At 40.2% G+C, this 19,597-nt stretch overlaps 1 protein-coding gene across 3 annotated transcripts in view; it reads left to right on the top strand.

The window, feature by feature from the left end:
* Window positions 1-19,597, top strand: part of unkl (unk like zinc finger) — a 152,846-nt gene that overhangs the window by 37,012 nt on the left and 96,237 nt on the right. For all 3 annotated transcript variants that reach the window (XM_063058762.1, XM_063058761.1, XM_063058763.1), the window contains one exon: window positions 19,189-19,365. In XM_063058762.1, coding sequence (XP_062914832.1) covers window positions 19,189-19,365 — 177 coding nt within the window. The remainder of the gene's footprint in view (window positions 1-19,188; window positions 19,366-19,597) is intronic.

The following is a 19,597-nucleotide window of genomic DNA, read 5'->3' as shown; positions in this document are numbered from 1 at the left end:
TATTTGTATGCTAACCTTTTCTGTTTAATCTACTGAGATCCCCAGATCTTTATGTAGCAACAATTTGCAGTCTTACTGTTTACATTCATTCTTCCAAAATCTTCCCTCCACATTTTCCCTATATGCTCCATTTGCCAACTTTTAATTAATCTACATTTGCAAGAAAAAATTTGTGAACCTTTGCAATTACCTGGTTTTCTGCATTAATTACTCATAAAATGTCATCTGATCTTCATCTAAGTCACCATAATAGACACGCACTATCTTGTCTAAATTATAACACACAAACAATTGTACTTTTCATGTCTTTATGGAACACAATGTTTAATCATTCACAGTCCAGGCTAGAAAAAGTATGTGAACTTTTGTGTATTTAATAATTGGTAGAACCTCCTTTAGCAGCAATAACCTCCACCAAATGTTTCCTGTAGCTGCTGACCAGACTTGCGCAAGGGCGAGGAGGAATTTTAGACCATTCCTCCATACAAAACTCTTTCAGTTCATCAGTATTTCTGGGATACCTTGTATGAGCAACCCTGTTCAGCTTATGCCACAGCTTGTCAATTAGGTTAAGAGCTGGACTCTGACCTGGCCATTCCAAAACACAAATTTTCTTCTTTTTAAACCATTCTGTTGTTGATTTACTCTTGTGTTCCAGATCATTGTCTTGTTGAATCATCCAATTTCTATTAAGCTTTAGGTGACAGACCACTACCCTGACAGCCTCCTGTAAAATGCCTTGATACAATTTAGAATTTATTATTCCTTCAACAATTGCAAGCTGTCCAGGCCCTAAGGCAGCAAAGCAGCCCCAAACCACAATGCTCCTTCCACCATGCTTCACTGTTGGTATGAGGTTTTGGTGTTGGTGTGCAGTGCCCTTTTTTCTTCAAACATGGCAGTGTGCATTTCTGCCAAAAATTCAACTTTTGTCTCATCTGTCCACAGAACATTGTCCCAGAAGTGCTGCAGAACATCCAGATGGTCTTTTCCAAACTTGAAAACAGCAATGTTTTTTGGCGAGCAGTGATTTCCACCGTGGTGTCCTTCCACGAACACCATTCTTGTTCAGTGTTTTTCTTGTAGTGGACGCATGAACAAAAACTTTAGCAAGTTCTAAAGATTTCTGCAAATCTTTTGCTGTTACCCTTGAGTTCTTTCTAGCCTCCTTCAGTATTGTACGTTGTGCTCTTAGTGTGATCTTTGCAGGATGCCCACTCCTTGGGAGAGTAGAAACAGTACTGAGTTTCCTCCATTTGTAGACATTTTCTCTTACTGTGGACTGATGAACACTCATGTCTTTAGAAATGCTTTTGTTGTCTTTTCCAGCTTCATGTATCTCTACAATTAATTCTACCTCTCAGGTCCTCTGAAAGTTGTTTTCATTGAGGCATGGTGCACATAAACAGATCTTTCTTGAAGAGCAGGCTCTCTGTCAGTAACCTGACCTTGTATGTCTCTTCTTATATAGGACAGGACTCCTCCACAACCCACACCTCCAGTCTAACCTCATTGATTGGAACACCTGACTCCAAATAGCTTTAGTAGAAGGCATTATCACAGAGGTTCACGTACTTGATTGAACCTAGACTGTGCTTGTTTAAATGGTGTACTCAGTATTGACGAGAAGTATAATTGTTTGTGTGTCATTAGTTTAGGCAGATTATGTTTGTCTATTTTTGGGACTTAGGTGAAGATCAGACCATATTTATGAGTAATTAATACAGAAAACCAGATAATTGCAAAGGGTTCACAAACTTCTTCTCGCAATTGTATATCTTTCCAGGCTCTTTGTGTCAGCTCTTAACTTGGTAACCTATTGTTATCATACAAATACAAGCTGTTATTCTCAGCTGGTACTACTCCATGATCCTGAGTTCATTAATTGAAGCAGAGGTTGCATGTCCAAACTCTGACAACACTGTACACCAGGAAGTAGGGATGGGAGCCTTGGGTTCCAAACCATCAGACTCAGGAGCAGTTATTACCCTTCAACCATGAGGTTCCTGAACCATTGTGGATATCTTCATTCACCTCAGCAGTGAACTGATTCCACAACCTAAGGACTCACTTTCAAGGACTCTACAATTTATATTTTCATTGTTTTTGTTTTGGTATTCACTGTTTATCTTTTGCACATTGGCTGCTTGTCTTTGTGTGTAGTTTTCCATTGATTCTATTCTGTTTCTTTGTATCTACTGTGAATGTCCACAAGAAAGTGAATCTGAGGGTAGTATGTGGTGACATATGTACTTTAAACCATGGAGCAAAAACAATTTTGGGGAAAAAATGGGTTTTGCATTTAAAACAATTTTGATCATTTAATATTGATAAAATATGTACAGAAAGGTAAGTAGAATGCCCATTGAACAGCCACAGTTGGTCTATTCATTTTAGTCATGGAGGACTGCAGAACAGAAACTGGTCCTTCAGACCATCTAATCTGTGCTGAACCATGTAAACTGCCTAATCCCATTGACCTGCACCCAGACCATAGCCCTCCAAAGCCCTCCCATTCATGTACTTATCCAAACTTATCTTGGATATTGAAATCAAAATCGCATCTACTACTTGCACTGGCAGCTTGTTCCACACTCTCACCACCCTCTCAGTGAAGAAGTTTCCTCTCATGTTCTCTTTAAACATTTTACCTTTCACCCTTCATCCATGACCTCTAGTTGAAGTCCCACCCAACATCAGCAGAATAGCCTGCTTGTATTTACCCCTCATAATATTGTATAGTTCTAATCAAATCTTCCCTCTATCTTCTACCTTCTAGGGAATAAATTTCTAATTTATTCAATCTTTCCTTGTATCTTGGGCCCTCCAATGCCATCAACATCTTTGTGAATTTTCTCTGTACTCATTCAATCTTATTTATTATCTTTCCTGTAGGTAGACAACCAAAACTGCACACAATATTCCAAATTTGTCCTTGCCATAGTCTTCTGCAACTTCTACATAACATCCCAACTCCAGTACTCAGTACTTTGGTCTATGAAGGCCAGTATGCCAAAAGCTTTCTTTACGACCCTACCTACCTGTAATGCCACTTTGAATGAATTCCCAGATCCCTTTGTTCTGCCATACCCCTCAGTGCCCCCACCTCTCGTTGTGCAAGACCCAGCCTGATTGGTTGTACCATAATACAACACCTTGCATTTGTCTGCATTAACTTCCTTCTGCCATTCTTCAACCCATTTTTCTAGCTTGTTCAGAGCCTTTGATAGTCTTCCTCGTTGTCCACTACACCCGCAATCTTGGCATCATCCGCAAATTTGCTGATCCAGTTAACCACATTATCATCCAGATCGTTTATATAGATGCCAAACAGCAACGGACCTAGCACCGATCCCTGCATCACTCCACTAACCACAGGCCTCCAGTCAAAGAGGTATCCATCTACTACCACTCGCTGGCTTCTCCTGCAAAGCCTATGTCTAATCCAATTTACTACCTCATCTTGAATGCCAAGTGACTGAACTTTCTTGACCAACCTTCCATGTAGACAACATCCACTGCCTTGCCTTCCTCAACTTTCCTGGTAACATCTTAAAACTCTAAGATTGGCTAGACGCAACCTCCCATGCACAAAGCCATGCTGATTATCCCTATCCAGTCCCTGTCTATCCAAATAAATATCCAGTCTCCTAGAATACCTTCCAGTAACTTTCTCACTAGTGATGTTAGGCTTATCAGCCTATAATTTCCTGGTTTATTCTTAGCCTTTCCTAAACAGTGGAACGACATTAGCTATCCTCCAATCCTCCCAGTACTTCGCCTTTTGCTAACAATGATTTAAATATCACTGCTGGGTCCCTGCAGTTTCAGCACTTGCCTCCCACAGGGTCAGAGAGAACACCTTGTCAGGCGTCTGGGGATTTGTCCAAACTGATTTTCCTCAAGACAGTAACCACCTCCAACTCCTCCTCTAATCTGTATAGGGTCCATGACCCTGTTGCTGCTTTGCCTCACTTCTATAGACTCTGTCTATCTCGCGAGTAAATACAGATGCAAAAAATCCATTTAAGATCTTTCCCCATTTCTTTTGGCTCCACGCATAGATCATCATTCTGATCTGCCAGAGGGCTGATTTTTGTCCCTTGCAATCCTTTTGCTATTAACATATCTGTAGATTCTCCGTTACCTTGTCTGCTAGAGCAACCTCATGCCTTCTTTCAGTCCTCCTTGCATTCTTTCATTTTTAATACTCCACAAGCACCTCATTTGTTACTACCTGCCTATACCTGCTTTTTTTTCTTAACCTGGGCCTCAATATCTCTTGAAAACCAAGGTTTTCTACACTTACCATCTTTAACATTTGTTCTGACAGGTACATACAATCTTTGTACTCTCAATATTTCACTTTTGAAGGCCTCCCACTTACCAAGTACACCTTTGCCAGAAGATAGCCTGTCCCAATCCACACTTGCTAGATCCTTTCTGATGCCACCTAAATTGGTCTATCTCCAATTTAGAATCTCAACCTGAGAACCAGACCTGTATTTTCCATATTTATCTTGAAACTAATGGCATAATGATCACCTAGATGCAAAGTGTTCCCCTACACAAACTTCTGTCACCTGCCCTGTCTCATTCCCTAAATGGAGATCAAGTATTGCATATTCTCTCATTGGGACTTTTAATGTTCTGATTAAGGAAACTTTCCGAATACACTTAACAAATTCTATCCCATCTAGTCCCAGTCGATATGTGGAAATTTAAAAATTTCTGTCTGCTTTTCTGACTATCATACTCATAATTTTCTTGGAATTTTGATTAGTGTTAGAGAGAATCATGGGGATGCTAATATTAATAGAAGTGCTAAGGGATGAAAAAGTCATTCTGGATGAGTTGTGGTTTGGAGAAACAGTTTAGTTCTCTGAAATTATCAGAGGACTAAGACCCATGAATGGAGTAATTCTGAAATAAAAATGCCAGAAGTACAGATTTATTTGATATTTTGGACTTTTCATTAAGTTTGGAAGACTGCATTGTATCTAGGTCAGAAGGTGTGATGTTTCTCGTTCAGTTGAGCTTCATTGGAGTATTGTAGGAGCAACTAGATAACGGAATGACCCATTGGGGCACCCTTTGAGACAAGGGTAGTGCAATCTGATGTGACCAGAATGAACAATAAGTTTTCCTGAATGCTATTGGTATCGTTTTGCTTTGGAAACTGAAGTAGTAAACCTCAGTTTATTAAAGAAGAATGACGTGTAGCAAAGCAAATAGAGCTCCTCCTCGTTTAATGAAGGACACTTTTGATGACATCATTTCTGGCTTATCTGCCATCCAGGGCATCTCAAGTGTCCTCTTTCTTTAAGGATCATGGTTTCCCTTCTGCTGTCATCAATGATGCCCTCACCCACATCTCCTCCACCCATCATCCTGTTACCACAACAGGGACAGAGTTCCTACTGTCCTCACCTACCACCCCACCAGTCTCCGGATCCAGCACATTATCCTCCGCAACTTCCGCCACCTTCAACAGGACCCCACCACTAAGCACATCTTTCCCTCTCCACCGCTCTCCGCTTTCTGCAGGGATCAGTCCCTCCGCGACTCCCTGGTCCTCACGTCCCTCCCCACGGATCTCCCACCTGGCACTTATCCCTGTAAACATAAGTGTTACACCTGTCCCTACACCTCCTCTCTTGCCACCATTCAGGGCCCCAATCAGTCCTTCCAGGTGAGGCAACACTTGTGAGTCTGTTGGGGTCATCTATTGCATCTGATAATCCTGGTGCAGCCTCCTCTATATCAGTGAAACCCGACGCAGATTGGGGGAACTGCTTTGTCGAGCACCTCTGCTCCGTCCGCCACAATGGACAGGATCTCCCGGTTGCCACTTACTTCAACTCCACTTCACATTCCCATTCGGATGTCCATACATGGCCTACTCTACTGCCAGGATGAGGCTAAACTCAGGTTGGAGGAGCAACACCTCGTATACCTTCTGGGTAGTCTCCAGCCCCTGGGCATGAACATTGAATTCTCCAACTTCCGGTAATTCCCTCCCCCTCCCTTCCCCCATCCCTGTTTCACTCTGCCCCCTCCCCCAGCTGCCCTATTACCTCCCTCATGGTTCTGCCTCCTCCTACTACCCATTGTGCTTTCCCCTATTCCTTCACCTTTCCTGCCTATCACCTCCCTGCTTCCCCTCCCCCACCCCTTTATCTTTCCCCTTACTGGTTTTTCACCTGGAACCTACCAGCCTTCTCCTGCCCACCCTCCCCCCACCTTCTTTATAGGGCCTCTGCCTCCTCCCTCTTCAGTCCTGACGAAGGGTTCCGACCCGAAACGTTGACTGATCATTTCCGTGGATGCTGCTCGACCTGCTGAGTTCCTCCAGTGTGTTATGAGTGTTGCTCTGCCACCCTTGTGCCTCTTGTTGTCATTCTGGAGACGTGCAGCCCTTTCATCCCCCATCTCTTCATCTCGTCTGCTGTTTGTTGTTTGTCTCTGATCCTGGAGACACGCATGCCTCTCCTCCTCTGTTTCTTCTTTTCTCATTTCTTTTTTTTGTCCTGACTCTTTGATCCTGGAGTTGTGCGGCCCTGGCCTCATTCGATTCTTGTTCTCTCCCTCTCCTTACCGCTTCCCGACAACGTTTGGCGTCATCTCTTGACCATAATGTCCCCCTTCTCTTTCCACGCAGCATAATTAGGTTGACCATTTTTTTTTTACCCTAATGCTGGATAGAAGATACGAAGCAGTAACACCAAAGGATGCTGATTATTCTTGGTGATGTGGTTGGCGCTGTCCTAAATGGATGTGATATAGTCACCACTCTCCTTTGACTGCAGCAAAGGGTTTTATGGGTGTCTCGGAGTACGTCATTACGATAAGATTTAATTATCTCTTATTGATGGGTGGCAGTTAGATCTGTCCCAATCCTGCACATGCTGATGGTGATTAGTAGAATGTGACCCCTCGAAATAGAGCTGCCCTGCCCTTTTGCTCCGGTAGGTGTCGCTGCTGAGGCTGGCCATGCGCACGCATCGGGCTGTCATGTCCTGATTTCCATGATGGCCAATGGGGTCTCGGGTCAAAGCAAGCCTGTTGATTTTTGGCGAATGAGCAAGTTTATACGAACATATAACCCTGAACTTTGCCTGCATTCTGTAAGTTAGCGCATTTTAATTCGATTTAGCCAAAAATAAGTGCCGATGTAATGCACCGTTTGCGCTAGTTGGAGGTCACAAACAGACAGTCAGAGCCTGAGAGTTTTAGTAGTATATAGATAGATAAGTCAGAAGACAAGACAGAAAACCCAGGCACGCCATTTGAAAGTGTGTGTGTCTTTTTTCTCCAGTTGTCATTTAGTTTCCCTAGTTACAGAAGAATACATTGTGAACATAGAAAGTTACTACCCAGGAACAGGCCATTCAGCCCTCTGTCTGTGTTGACAATGACACTAATCTAACTAATCCCATCTAGCCAGGCATGATTGTCATCTCTTTATTTCCTGCCTGATCATGTTAGTCTAAATGCCTCTTAAATGTTGTTATCATACCTGCTTCTACACCCTCCATTGCAGCACATAGACCCATTAATATTAGACGTTTCTACCCCGGGGAGAAAGGCTCTCACTATCTAGTAATTTCCTATACTTTTGTTAGGTCACCCCTCAGCTTCCAACACTCTCGTGAAAACATTGTAAGCATGTTCAAACTCTCCTTTTAACTTGTACACTCCAATCCAGGTGACACTCTAGTGAACCTCTTCTGCGTCCTCTCCAAAACTTTGGTTCCTTTCTGTGGTGTGGTGACCAGAACTGCACTCAGTACTCCATGTGCCCTAACCAAAGTTTTATACAGCTGCGAGAAACTTGACTACTTATAGCTGACACCCCAAATGATGAAGGCAGGTATGCTTTATGCTGCCTTTAGCATTCTAGTCATTTGTGTTGTCAGTTTCAGGAAGTCATGGCTTCACACTACAAGATCTTTCTGTACATTAATGCTTCCAAGGGTTCTGCTGTTTATATACTTTCCCTTTGCATTGGGCCATCACCTCATATCTTTTAGACTGTATTTCTCTGCCCAATTTTCAACTGATTTAAATCCTCCTATATTCTTTGACAGCCTTCTGCAACTCCACTGATTTTTTTTGTCATCTTCAGAACTACTAATCAGATACACTATTTTCATCCAAATAATTAATAAATATTTTGAAAACGGAAGTCCTAGCATTAATCCTTGTGGAACGCCACAGTGCGGTGAACTCACTGAATTTAGTCATACATCAGGTGCACTGGTCAGTGGGAAGATAGTAAAAAGAAGGCCAAGCATTGCTAGAGATGTAAGAATGAGAGTGACATTGATAAAGTTGGAAAGTTTGAATATTCTGGAGGGGACAGCCATTCAAAATGCTAAGAGATGAAAAGATGTTGTGTTGCTGCTGTGTTAGTATTGTTGAAAGTTGATAATAATGTGAATATGGAGGCTGGTGGGAATAATGTTGAGGACAAGAATGTTGTTCTGCAAGAAAAGAGAAATGTGGGAAAAGGAATAGCCAAGATGAGAGCTCTTTCATATATAGAGAACTTGTAGTTGGAGAAAATGGAAATTCTGATCAATAGGTTGTAAAAGGGCTATGTAGGCACTGGAGAGGGGAGCCGACCAGTGCCCTTTTCTGTTTAAAAGGTGACAGTATGGAAATACTTAGAGTTATGAAAGGTCCTATTTTCATGGAAAAGGAGAATAAGTAGCATTCCATACAACTTACCAAAAAAGACAAGTAGGTTTTTTTTGGGGGTGGGGTGGGTGGTGGGAGAAGATAATGACTTTTCCAGAGTGGTGAGAATGGGAAAGTTGCTATGACCAAGTTTTGTGCATTGGTTTCAGATAGTCTAATTTACAAAACAAAATTGCACTTGGATTTGAGTCAGAATGGGGTGGGCTGACTCTCTACTAATAAATATGCTCACGCTGAGGACTTTGTAAATTCACTATCACATGTTAATGAGAGAGTGAGGTGTGCCTTGCTCTGCATATCCAGGCCAGGATATAATTTGTGGGTGTTGGTTAGGTGTCAAAAACAATTGTCTTCTAGCTAGATCAGATTCAGATTGGCCTTCATTGGGTTAGATTTGTTGTTAATTTTATTTGAGGGCAGCTATTGAGAGGAAGTTAATGGTGGATATTGTTAGGGAAATAGCATTGATAAATTTAAGAAAAAGCGAAATGAACAAGAAAGGCAATGCCGGATAATGTTAAGAGTTGGATAAGGAAGGATGAAAAATATTGAAAAATATTTCTGTGCTAAATATTCTAAATAACATTTTATCCAGTAGAATTTCTGTTGTACTATTTTTCTAAAGTACTGGTTTTCTTTTCTCGTAGGGAATATATAACAGAATGCAGTTTTTTCCTCAGAAGACACAAATTTATGGATGTAACAAAAAAAAGTAGGAAACAGGAATTAGCTATAAATCTCATTGAGCCTGCTCATCTTGTTAAATGAAATCATGGCTTATCTGATCTTATTGTTAAGTAAACTCATTGCTGTTGATTTTGCATTGGATTTCTGAGCGAATAATTAGTTTAGATAAGCTATTTATAGAGAGCCCTTGTTACATACACCTGTTAGGGTGCATTCTCCAGTTACCTTATAAGGTAACCATAGCCTTCAGCCGGGAGCAGATATCATCAGGTGGTTCCCAACCTTCACAGAGTGTTTCGACCCTTAACTACGACACTCTCCAGTTGGTGGGCTGGCAGTGGTGGCCAAATCACTGCCCATCTGCTCCTGGCTTCCAGCTTCCCTCCTCTCGCCTACTCCAAATCCACCAAGAGGCTTGTTCTGCCTCGTCCCCCATCCTCCGAGCTGCTTGTTTTTTTTGCTCCTTTCGTCCAGGCCCAGATCTGACAACAACAGCCATGCTGATTTGGCTGGGAAACCTCTGCAGCCGATCTCCACAGGGAACAACCATGCCTGCCATCCCTTGTCTTTACGCTCCTGCACTAAGGGCTGGTACTTCAAGGCCTTTCTCTCGTGGGCCTCTTCCCATCCCTCCTCCCACGGCACAGTCAGCTCAACCAGAATTATTTTCTTGTCTTCGGTTGACCACAGTATAATGTTGGGTTGTGTGCACCACATCCGGGAACTGCAACCTCCTTCCCATGTCGACCCTCATCTCCCAGGACCTGGCTGTTAGCAGCATATTGTGCTTTGGTTGTTTGGTTACGAAAGACCTAGCTCCCTCTTTGATGAAGATGGAATAAAATTTCCAAAAATAAGTTAGGTAGTGTTTTCATTTGATTTTATCTCCATTGTACTTAAGTTGAAAAACTTCCTGAGATGAAAAGGCACTTTATTATCTTTCCTCTGTTTGTTACAAGTGGCTTGAGAATGGTTCTATAACATCAAAAAGAACAGAGAACTTCACTATTTTTCTTACATTTTTGTTAAAATATCCTTTTAATGTACATAGCTGGAAAGATTCTATAAAACAACGAGGTCTCAGCCCGAAACATCAACTGTTTATTCATTTCCATGCTGTATGACCTACTGAGCTCTTCCAGCACTTTGTGTGTGTGTTGCTTTAGATTTCCAGCATCTGCAGAATTTCTCATGTTTATGAATAATGACTGGTTAAAAATTATCTTGCCTAACATTATTCATTAGTTTTGTAGAATCTTTCTAGCCATATCTCCTGACTTTTTATTTAGAGGTACAGCACAGAACATGCCATTCTGGCCCAGCAAGCTGTGCTGCCCGGCATCATACTTACACTCTAGCCTGTTCATAGGACAAGTTACAATGACCAATTAACCTACTAACTAGTATGTCTTTGGATAGTGGGAGGAAAGCACCTGAAGGAAGGACACGGGGAGAACATACAAGCTCCCTCCGGATGGCGCCAGAATTGAATTCCAAACTCTGATGCCCCGAGTTGTAATAGTGTTGCACTTACTGTTGTGCTACCATGACCCTCCATTAAGTGTTTGAAGTGATGGTCACCCCGGGTCAATAGCCAGTCAACAGCTCTTTACTCTAGTATTCCACTCATGATATACCGGATCTCATTTAATTCAAAATTTGTTCCTTGGTATGGGAAGTTTCCATTCACGAGAGTACAGTACTGCTTAGCCAGAGAGGCTGGTTAGGTCATTTCACTTGCACTTTCAGGTTTCTAAGAACTGAGAGGGGTGTTTGGTGACTTCTCAGTATCCCTGACTTCAGCAAATATTACTTAAAGATTGTGTAATTTTGTACAGCTACAGTATTTTGCAATTCACAGTAATTAATAAACTATAAATTAAAATAAGAAATATATATAAATTAAGTAGTGCAAAGAGCAAGAAAAGAAAAGTAAAATAGTAAGGTAGTATATGTGGGTTCATTGTCTATTCAGAAATCTCATGGCGTAGGGGAAGATGGTGGCTTTTCTTAGAAAGTTGAGCATGTGTCTTCAGGCTCCTATACCACCACCTTGATGGTAGCAGTGGGAAGAGGAAATGTCTGTGTGATGTGGGTCTATAATGATGGATGCCACCTTTTTGAGGTATTGCCTTTTGAAAGTATCCTTGATGTTGGGGCTGCTAGTGTCCATGATGGAACTGACGGAACTCACAACTTTCTGCAGCTTTTTCCCATGTTTTATTGGTTTATAGTAGAGACTTGCTGTTCTATGAAAATATTACAAAAAGTGGTGGCATGGATCAGTGACTTGCCTTCTAGAATCCCAAAGTTTGTTTAATGTCAGGAATGTTGATGAACAAGAAATGATGAATGGAGGAGATAAGGGAACACCATTGCAATCTGTGGAATACTTCTCTATACTCTGGAGGAAATGGATGTGGTATTTGCTACAACAGGAAAATGAAACTGCTTTGAACCAGGATTTGTATTGAAATTTTGTAGAAGTTTGATGAAAAGACCAATCTGGCTTTCAAGACCAGCACAGCTATCCAGAAATGCCGAAGCATTTGTCTGAAAAATCAAAAGTAAAATAGACCTAAGAATACGTTATTGTGTAACTGGTTCCTGCTTTTCGTTCAATTAGATGAGCACTGATCTGATTATAACCTCGTCATTTCTGCTTATCTACGGTAGCCTTCCACACCCTCACACTGATCCCTCTCTCCATCCATCCCACCTTATTTGTCTGTCTCTTTTTTAAAAAAATCTGGCGGAATCAATTCTATTAAAATGAATATCTTACCTAAATTTATATACCATTTTCAAACTGTGCCTGTTTTTATTCCTGAATCTTTTTTTGACTCTTTGGATTCAGTTCTTTCTTTCTATGTATGGAAGAATAAAAAACCTCGTATAAATAAAGTTCACCTTCAAAAAACCAAAGCGAATGGAGGATTTGCCTTACCCAATTTTAGGTTATATTATTGGGTAGTTAATATACGTAATGTTACGTTCTGGATATATTACATTAACCATGAGAATTGCCCTACATGGGTTTCTTTGGAAGTCAACTCCATTATAAAATTTTCCATTAATTCTTTACTTGGATCCTCGCTTCCTTTGTCTTTAAATAAACTAATTGACAATGTGGTGGTTAAACATACATTGAGGATTTGGTTACAGTTTAGAAAACATTTTGATTTATTGAGATTCTCCCTCTCAAGTCCCATATTTTCTAATTGTTTTTTTTAAACCATCTTTAATTGACTTATCTTTTATAGAATGGGATAGATTAGGTATTAAACGATTTCAGGATTTGTTTGATGGAGGGAATCTCTTCTTTTGTGTACCTTTCAACGAAATTTAACCTTTCCAACACTCACTTTTTGCGATATCTACAGATTAGAGATTTTTTAAGACCTCAATTATTTACAATTCCTACAAAAGATAAGAATATAATAGATACAATTTTTAACCTGAAACCCTTTGATAACGGTTCAATATCTTACATTTATGGTCGACTGTTGGGACTGGAAAAGGCCTCTTTAGATAAAATTAAAGGAGATTGGGAAAAGGATTTACAGATTTTCATATCTGAAGAGAGCTGGAAGATTATTTTAAAATTGATTAATTCTTCATCATTATGTGCTCGTCATTCTTTATTACGATTCTAAGTGGTACATAGAGTTCATATGTCTAAAGACAAGCTTTCCCGTTTCTACGCAGATATTTCCCCTTACTGTGATAGATGTGCTAATGGAGTGGCCACACTAATTCATATGTTTTGGACATGTCAAGCCTTGAAAAATTCTGGAAAGATGTATTTCAAACTTTTTCTGCACTTTTCAATGTCAGCTTTAAGCCCAGTCCTTTAACTGCCTTGTTTGGTATTGTTGAGTGAGGATAGTGCTACAAAACTGAAGCCATCTAATTTGTGGGAATTGGCCTTTATGTCTCTTATGGCCGGGAGGGCAATCTTGCTCATGTGGAAGGAGGCCGCCTTGCCCACTCATGTTCAATGGCTATCTGACATTATGTTGTGCCTTGATCTAGAGAAGATTCGTTGTTCGATTTCTGATTCTAAACATGATTTTCTAATGTTATGGGGACCCTTTCTGAATTATTTTCACAATCTTTGAACTGTTATTGAAGTATGGATCTGAGCCATTATTATTATAATATCATATGGTAAGGTATTTTTCTTTTTTCTTTTTTTTTAACCAACCAGCTCATTTTGGTAGTGGGGGTAGATTTTTTTTAAAAATAAAATACAATTATTTTATTTATTTCATTTCATAATTCAATTTTTTTAATACATGATTGATTTGGAATATGGGATACTGTGATCATATTACTGTTAAACGTAATGTAATTTGTATTATTTGTATCCTTATGAATTTTGTGTTTGTATTCATGCAATTTATATAATATCAATAAAAATATTGAAAAAGAAAAAATCAGACTTGATATTTTACAGTCAGGTTAGTTAACTGGGCTCTAAAATAAGGTTACTTAATACAATAAGTGAAGTTCACTGTTCTACTGCTATAACCAAAATTCCCTATGTAGGCATATCCCCATTAATATTTTATCATTATCACACATTTCATTTGCTGTAAAGTACTTTGAAATGTTGTTTTGAAATTTTAGAAGCAATGTCTGAAATATTTTTGACTTCAATATTGTCATTAATCCCAAAAAGCCTTATTTGACCACGAGCAGAATTAGACCATTTGGCCCTTTGAGTCTGCTCTGCCATTCCATTGTGGCTGATTTATTATACCTCTTAACCCCATTCTCCTGACAGTGAATTCCACAGATCCCCTGTCCTCCGGCTAAAGAAATTCCTCCTCATCTCTGTTCTAAAGGGGCATCCCTCTATTTTGAGGCTGTGCTGTCTGGTCCCAATCTCCCCCACTATAGGATACATCAAAATTCAAAGTAATTTATTATCAAATTGAGTGATGTTATTTCTTTTGGTTCAAGTGCTTGATGGTTGAACGGTAGTAACTGTTGCTGAAGCTGGTGATGTTAGTCCTGAGGCTGTTGTATCACATTCCTGATGGCACAGCGAGAAGCGAGCAAGGCCTAGGTGGTGGGGATTCCTAATGATAGATGCTGCTTTCCTGTGACAACTATAGGCAATAGTTTCTGTTTGGTTGAATGGTTTCTTGAATAATTGGTGGAGGGGAATCGTAGGATGTTGCAAAATAGCTTAGAAAAATGGATAGACTATTATGAATGTGATTTTTTTCATTTTCAGCATTTGCATTAAAATCAAAGGAATTTTTCAATGTTGTCTTCAAATACAACATTTGCTTCTGTTGGCATGGGAGTTTAAAATTTAGTCATCCCCTCTGAATCACTTTCATGCACTTTGCAATATATTTGCATAATTTTGCAATTGATATGAAAGCTCTACTGAAAGGTTAATTGACTTGCAACATTAATTCTGTTTTTTGACAAATAATCCCAGATCTTTCGACCACTATCTTGTTTTAATTGATTTAGGAATTGTGGTTGAAATTCTAGAAGCAATGATGCCAGAAATCTACTACTTTAAACAAATGTGCACAGTGCCATTTTTAAAATATATTTGGAAAACTTAACCTTTTACATTTATTTGTAATTAACTAAAATCTGTAATAAAGTAGGAAATCTGGTTCCTTGAACCTGCTACATACTGCTTTGGTTGAAGTGGAAGGGAGATATGGAATAGGAACTTCAAAGTTAAATTTTAAATTAAGTGTTGGTTTTTCAGCTGTTTAAAGTACATCATATCTCACCATTTAACTTGTCACTCATTTTCTAAAGTATTGAAGTTTTAAGGGAAGATTTGGAGGAATGTATTAAGGATTGTTGGAAAACTACAGCAATTTGTGTATAGTTCAAGGGGAGAAAATCTGAAGTACTTTGGGACCTTAATGTCACACGTGCATTTGCTGTTCACTGATATTTTGTGTTCACTGTTGACTTTGTGTTTAATTTCACTGTGAAAATGTTAAAAAGAACTGCAGATACCCCTATGGGTAACAATGAGAAAAAGAGAAGGAAGCATTTATCATTATCAATAACGCAGAAAATGGAGTTATTGCAGAAGCTTGATCGTGGTGTGTCTATGCGGAATCTTACTGAAGAAAATAGTGTCGGAACTACCACTGTATATGATTTAAATAAACAGAAAGACAAGTTATTGAAGTTTTATAGTGACAATGATGTTCTACATTTATTCCAATGAGTCCTTTACCATGTGTTTGATTCGGTTTGTTTGAAGCTGTATATTTTTGTTTTATTGAATGTTTTTGTTGGAAATAATTTTTTTCTTGTCATTATTCCCTAAACAATACAGTATAACTATTTACATTGCATTTACATTGTGTTAGGTATTATAAGTAATCTAGAGATGATTTAAGGTATACGGGAGGGTGTGCGTAGATTTGGTGCGCCGCCGGGTCCTAAAGTCCACCACACTGAGCCAGGTTAAATAAGGGACTTGAGCATGCCACATAAAAGTTGCTGGTGAACGTAGCAGGCCAGGCAGCATCTCTAGGAAGAGGTGCAGTCGACGTTTCGGGCCGAGACCCTTCGTCAGGACTAACTGAAAGAAGAGCTAGTAAGAGATTTGAAAGTGGGTGGGGGAGAGGGAGATCCGAAATGATAAGAGAAGACAGGAGGGGGAGGGATGGAAAATGTCCTGAAGGTGTGGAAGGGCCTGGGATGGGGACACCAAGTACCTCATGGCGGAGAGGGTCACCTTCAGAGCTTGACGGGAGAAGCGACGAGAGGCAGAGTCAATAAAGTGTAAGAAATTACAGATGGGGAGCAGTGAGAGATGGTTTCACTGAACTCCCGTTGAAGAGAAGATTTAAACTTCTTCAGTGTAGGCATTACCGGAAGAGGCTTCGCAGTAGTGAACCTCTTACTAGCTCTTCTTTCAGTTAGTCCTGAAGAAGGGTCTCGGCCCGAAATGTCAACTGTACCTCTTTCTAGAGATGCTGTCTGGCCTGCTGCATTCACCAGCAACTTTTATGTGTGCTGCTTGAAATTCCAGCATCTACAGATTTCGTTGTGTTTGCGTTTTGAAATTCACTACTGCGAAGCCTCTTCCGGTGATGCCTACACTGAAGAAGTTTAAATCTTCTCTTTGAAGGGAGTTCAGTGAAACCATCTCTCACTGCTCCCCATCTGTAATTTCTTACATTTTGTTGACTCTGCCTCTCGTCGCTTCTCCCGTCAAGCTCTGAAGGCAACCCTCTCCGCCATGAGGAGGTATTTGGTGTCCCTATCCCAGGCCCTTCCATACCTTCGAGACACTTTCCATTTCTCCCCCTCCTGTCTTCTCCTATCATTTCGGATCTCCCCCTCCCACTTTCAAATCTCTTACTAGCTCTTCTTTCAGTTAGTCCTGACGAAGGGTCTCGGCCCGAAACGTCGACTGTACCTCTTCCTAGAGATGCTGCCTGGCCTGCTGCATTCTCCAGCAACTTTTATGTGTGAGACTTGAGCATACGTGTTTTTTGGTATCGAGTTGGGGGTGGAGGGGTGGGGGAGGTCTGAAATCCAAAAAATTCTGAATTCCGAAATGCATCTGGCCCCAAGGATTTCAGATAAGGGATTGTGGACGAGTATATGAATTTTTCATCAATCTGATTGATTTCTCTTCACTGCAGTGGACACTTTGTGCAGCCTTTGAAGTAGGGTTGAATCATAGAGTTATAGAGCAACACATGACAGGAATTTTATGATTTCTGATTAAAAATTTGCACACACAGAAATCCCAGTGTTGGTATCAATTACTTACTTATTGTCCATTACACCCTTTGGCATTTGGGCAGCAATAAAGGTCCTCCATCTGTCTGTCCTTGGATATCTAGATATAGAAGGGTTCGTCATTGCTGTTTCTGTAACAGTTTTGTTTGACTAGTCAGGGTTGTTAGCCCTGAACCAAGAGGACTGGTGGACAACTCTTAGTCTGGCCTCTATTTTGACCTGTCTGACATGGGTGACCCTACCAAGAGCCAAAACTGATCCTGACTCCAGCCAGCATAGCTCTCCAAGTCATTGAGGCATGCAAGCATCCAAGCCACGACAAGGTTGTGGTCCTCTTGGAGGATGGTATTAATATTACAGTATAATAATGGCAAAAGATGAATTTTATTGTTGGCACAAATACGTAATGCAGGCCCAAAAAAAAAAGGAATTCTGAGTCAACCAGCATCTTTGGAGCAAAAGGATTGTTGACATTTTGCATTGTGGACTGTACACCAGGACAGAGTAACACAGGGCTCCCAGCCTCTGTCACTTTTGTCCACAAAATATCGGCTGTGAATAGGACACCGAACAAAATATTATAAGTTAAAACGATTGACTGAACGGAAATGTACTAATGCATTGAATATTGTATTTTAATTTTGTCATTCCAAGGTCATCAACTCAAACTAAAAGTAGTTTGAGTTGATCCTTATAAAACCTTATTGATTATTTCCAAGGATATTAATATTTCTAAACTTGTACCTTCACCTTCAGTTCAATCTGATCCAAATCCCAAGAACTACCACAAGAGTTAAAGTTGTGTATTGTGCTTATTCCTCCATTTTGTATCAATAATAGCAATCGTTCTAACTTGAATAGAAATTATTTTAACTTGTGATCCATTAACCGATATAATACTTACTGCTGCAAGTTACGTTTCTTTTTTTTTCTTCAATCACTTACCCAAGTGGTCATAGCAGTTTGCCTTGACCTGACCCTCTTGATGCATGGCATCTAGTAGTATGGGCACCTGAAGATCATGAGAAGTTAATGATCTTCAACTTCCACCAGTTGAGTTACAGGCAGACAGTTGACATCATGAGTTGAGTTATCTTCACAGACGAGCACAAAAGAACTTGGCTTAATCAGTGGAGTTAGAAATCTGAGTTTCTATCAGTTCAAACTGCATTTATTATCGAAGTATGTATACAACCTTGATGTGTCTCTTTACAGGCAGCCACAAAACAAGAAACCAGAAAGAACCCATTTTAAAACAAAAAGACAAACACCCATTGTGCAGAGAGAGGGATAAAACATTGTGCAAACAATAAAAGTAAGCAAATTGCATTTAGAATGAAAGTGAGTCCTCCGACATGAAGCCTGGAGCAGGCCCACAACCTCAGCAAAGAGCAGAGTAAACATCGTGAAGCAGTGAACGGAACTGGCCTGACTCTCGTCTCTGGTTCAGAAACCTTGCCCTTTCAATTAATCTGGCCTAGTGTTTAAATCGCCCATTCCTTGTTCTAAGACCCAGGCCCTGTTGCATTGTTACACTCTGGGCCTATACTCTACAGCCACATTTTGACCTATAACCAATGTTTCCAAATCAGCCCAGCACTTGGATCGATCAAACCTCACTCTTGGTTTAGGTGGACAAGCCACGAATCTGCCTCTCCTTTGCTCTGCTCGCCCTGACTTCTCCTCGACTATGCCTCGACCTTGCCCTAACTTTGCCTTACACCCGCATCCTTCAACTCTTAATTCAGCCTCTCTCTTTCACTCACCTCTTTGTTTGTGGTGATCGTTAACCATCATTTTTTGCATAAAAAGTGTGATTAATAAGGTATTTCGTTGTATTTCTTGTTTTGTTAACTGTGAGTAAGTTGTCCCTCGCCCACAGCAGAGCTATCTTAAAGCTGTAGTATTTTCTAAGAATGGTGGGAAAATGTGCATAAAACATTATGTCAAGTAAACTTTGTTGCATGTTTTTAGGTCTGTACTGATTAATAAGTATTTGGGTGAACTGCAGCTAGTGATGCAAAAATATTTTCTGTTCTCTTAAAGCTGTCCATATCTCCATCGAACAACTGGGGACACAGAAAGAAAGTATCATCTACGTTATTATAAGACTGGTACATGTATCCATGAAACAGATGCTCGTGGGCATTGTGTGAAGAATGGACTTCATTGTGCATTTGCGCATGGACCACATGATCTTCGCCCTCCAGTATATGATATAAGGTATTTTTGTTTTTTATTATGATTATACCATACTTGACATAATTTTATGTCTGCCTTTTACCTCTTGTCTTTGTGTTGTCTGTTATCTTTGGTTCAAACTTTTTCTGGCATGTAAGATTTGTTTCTTTAAGTGCATTCTCCTAATGAAATTTTCAATCTTTCTGGACATGCATTGTGCTTGGATTGCTTTTTGTATTTTCCATGTATATCAAGCCACTTATTTTTTTTCCCC

The sequence above is a fragment of the Mobula hypostoma genome, chromosome 9, assembly GCF_963921235.1.
Source record: "Mobula hypostoma chromosome 9, sMobHyp1.1, whole genome shotgun sequence".
In the NCBI taxonomy this organism is placed as follows: domain Eukaryota; kingdom Metazoa; phylum Chordata; class Chondrichthyes; order Myliobatiformes; family Myliobatidae; genus Mobula; species Mobula hypostoma.
This window is presented reverse-complemented; position numbering and strand designations above follow the sequence as displayed.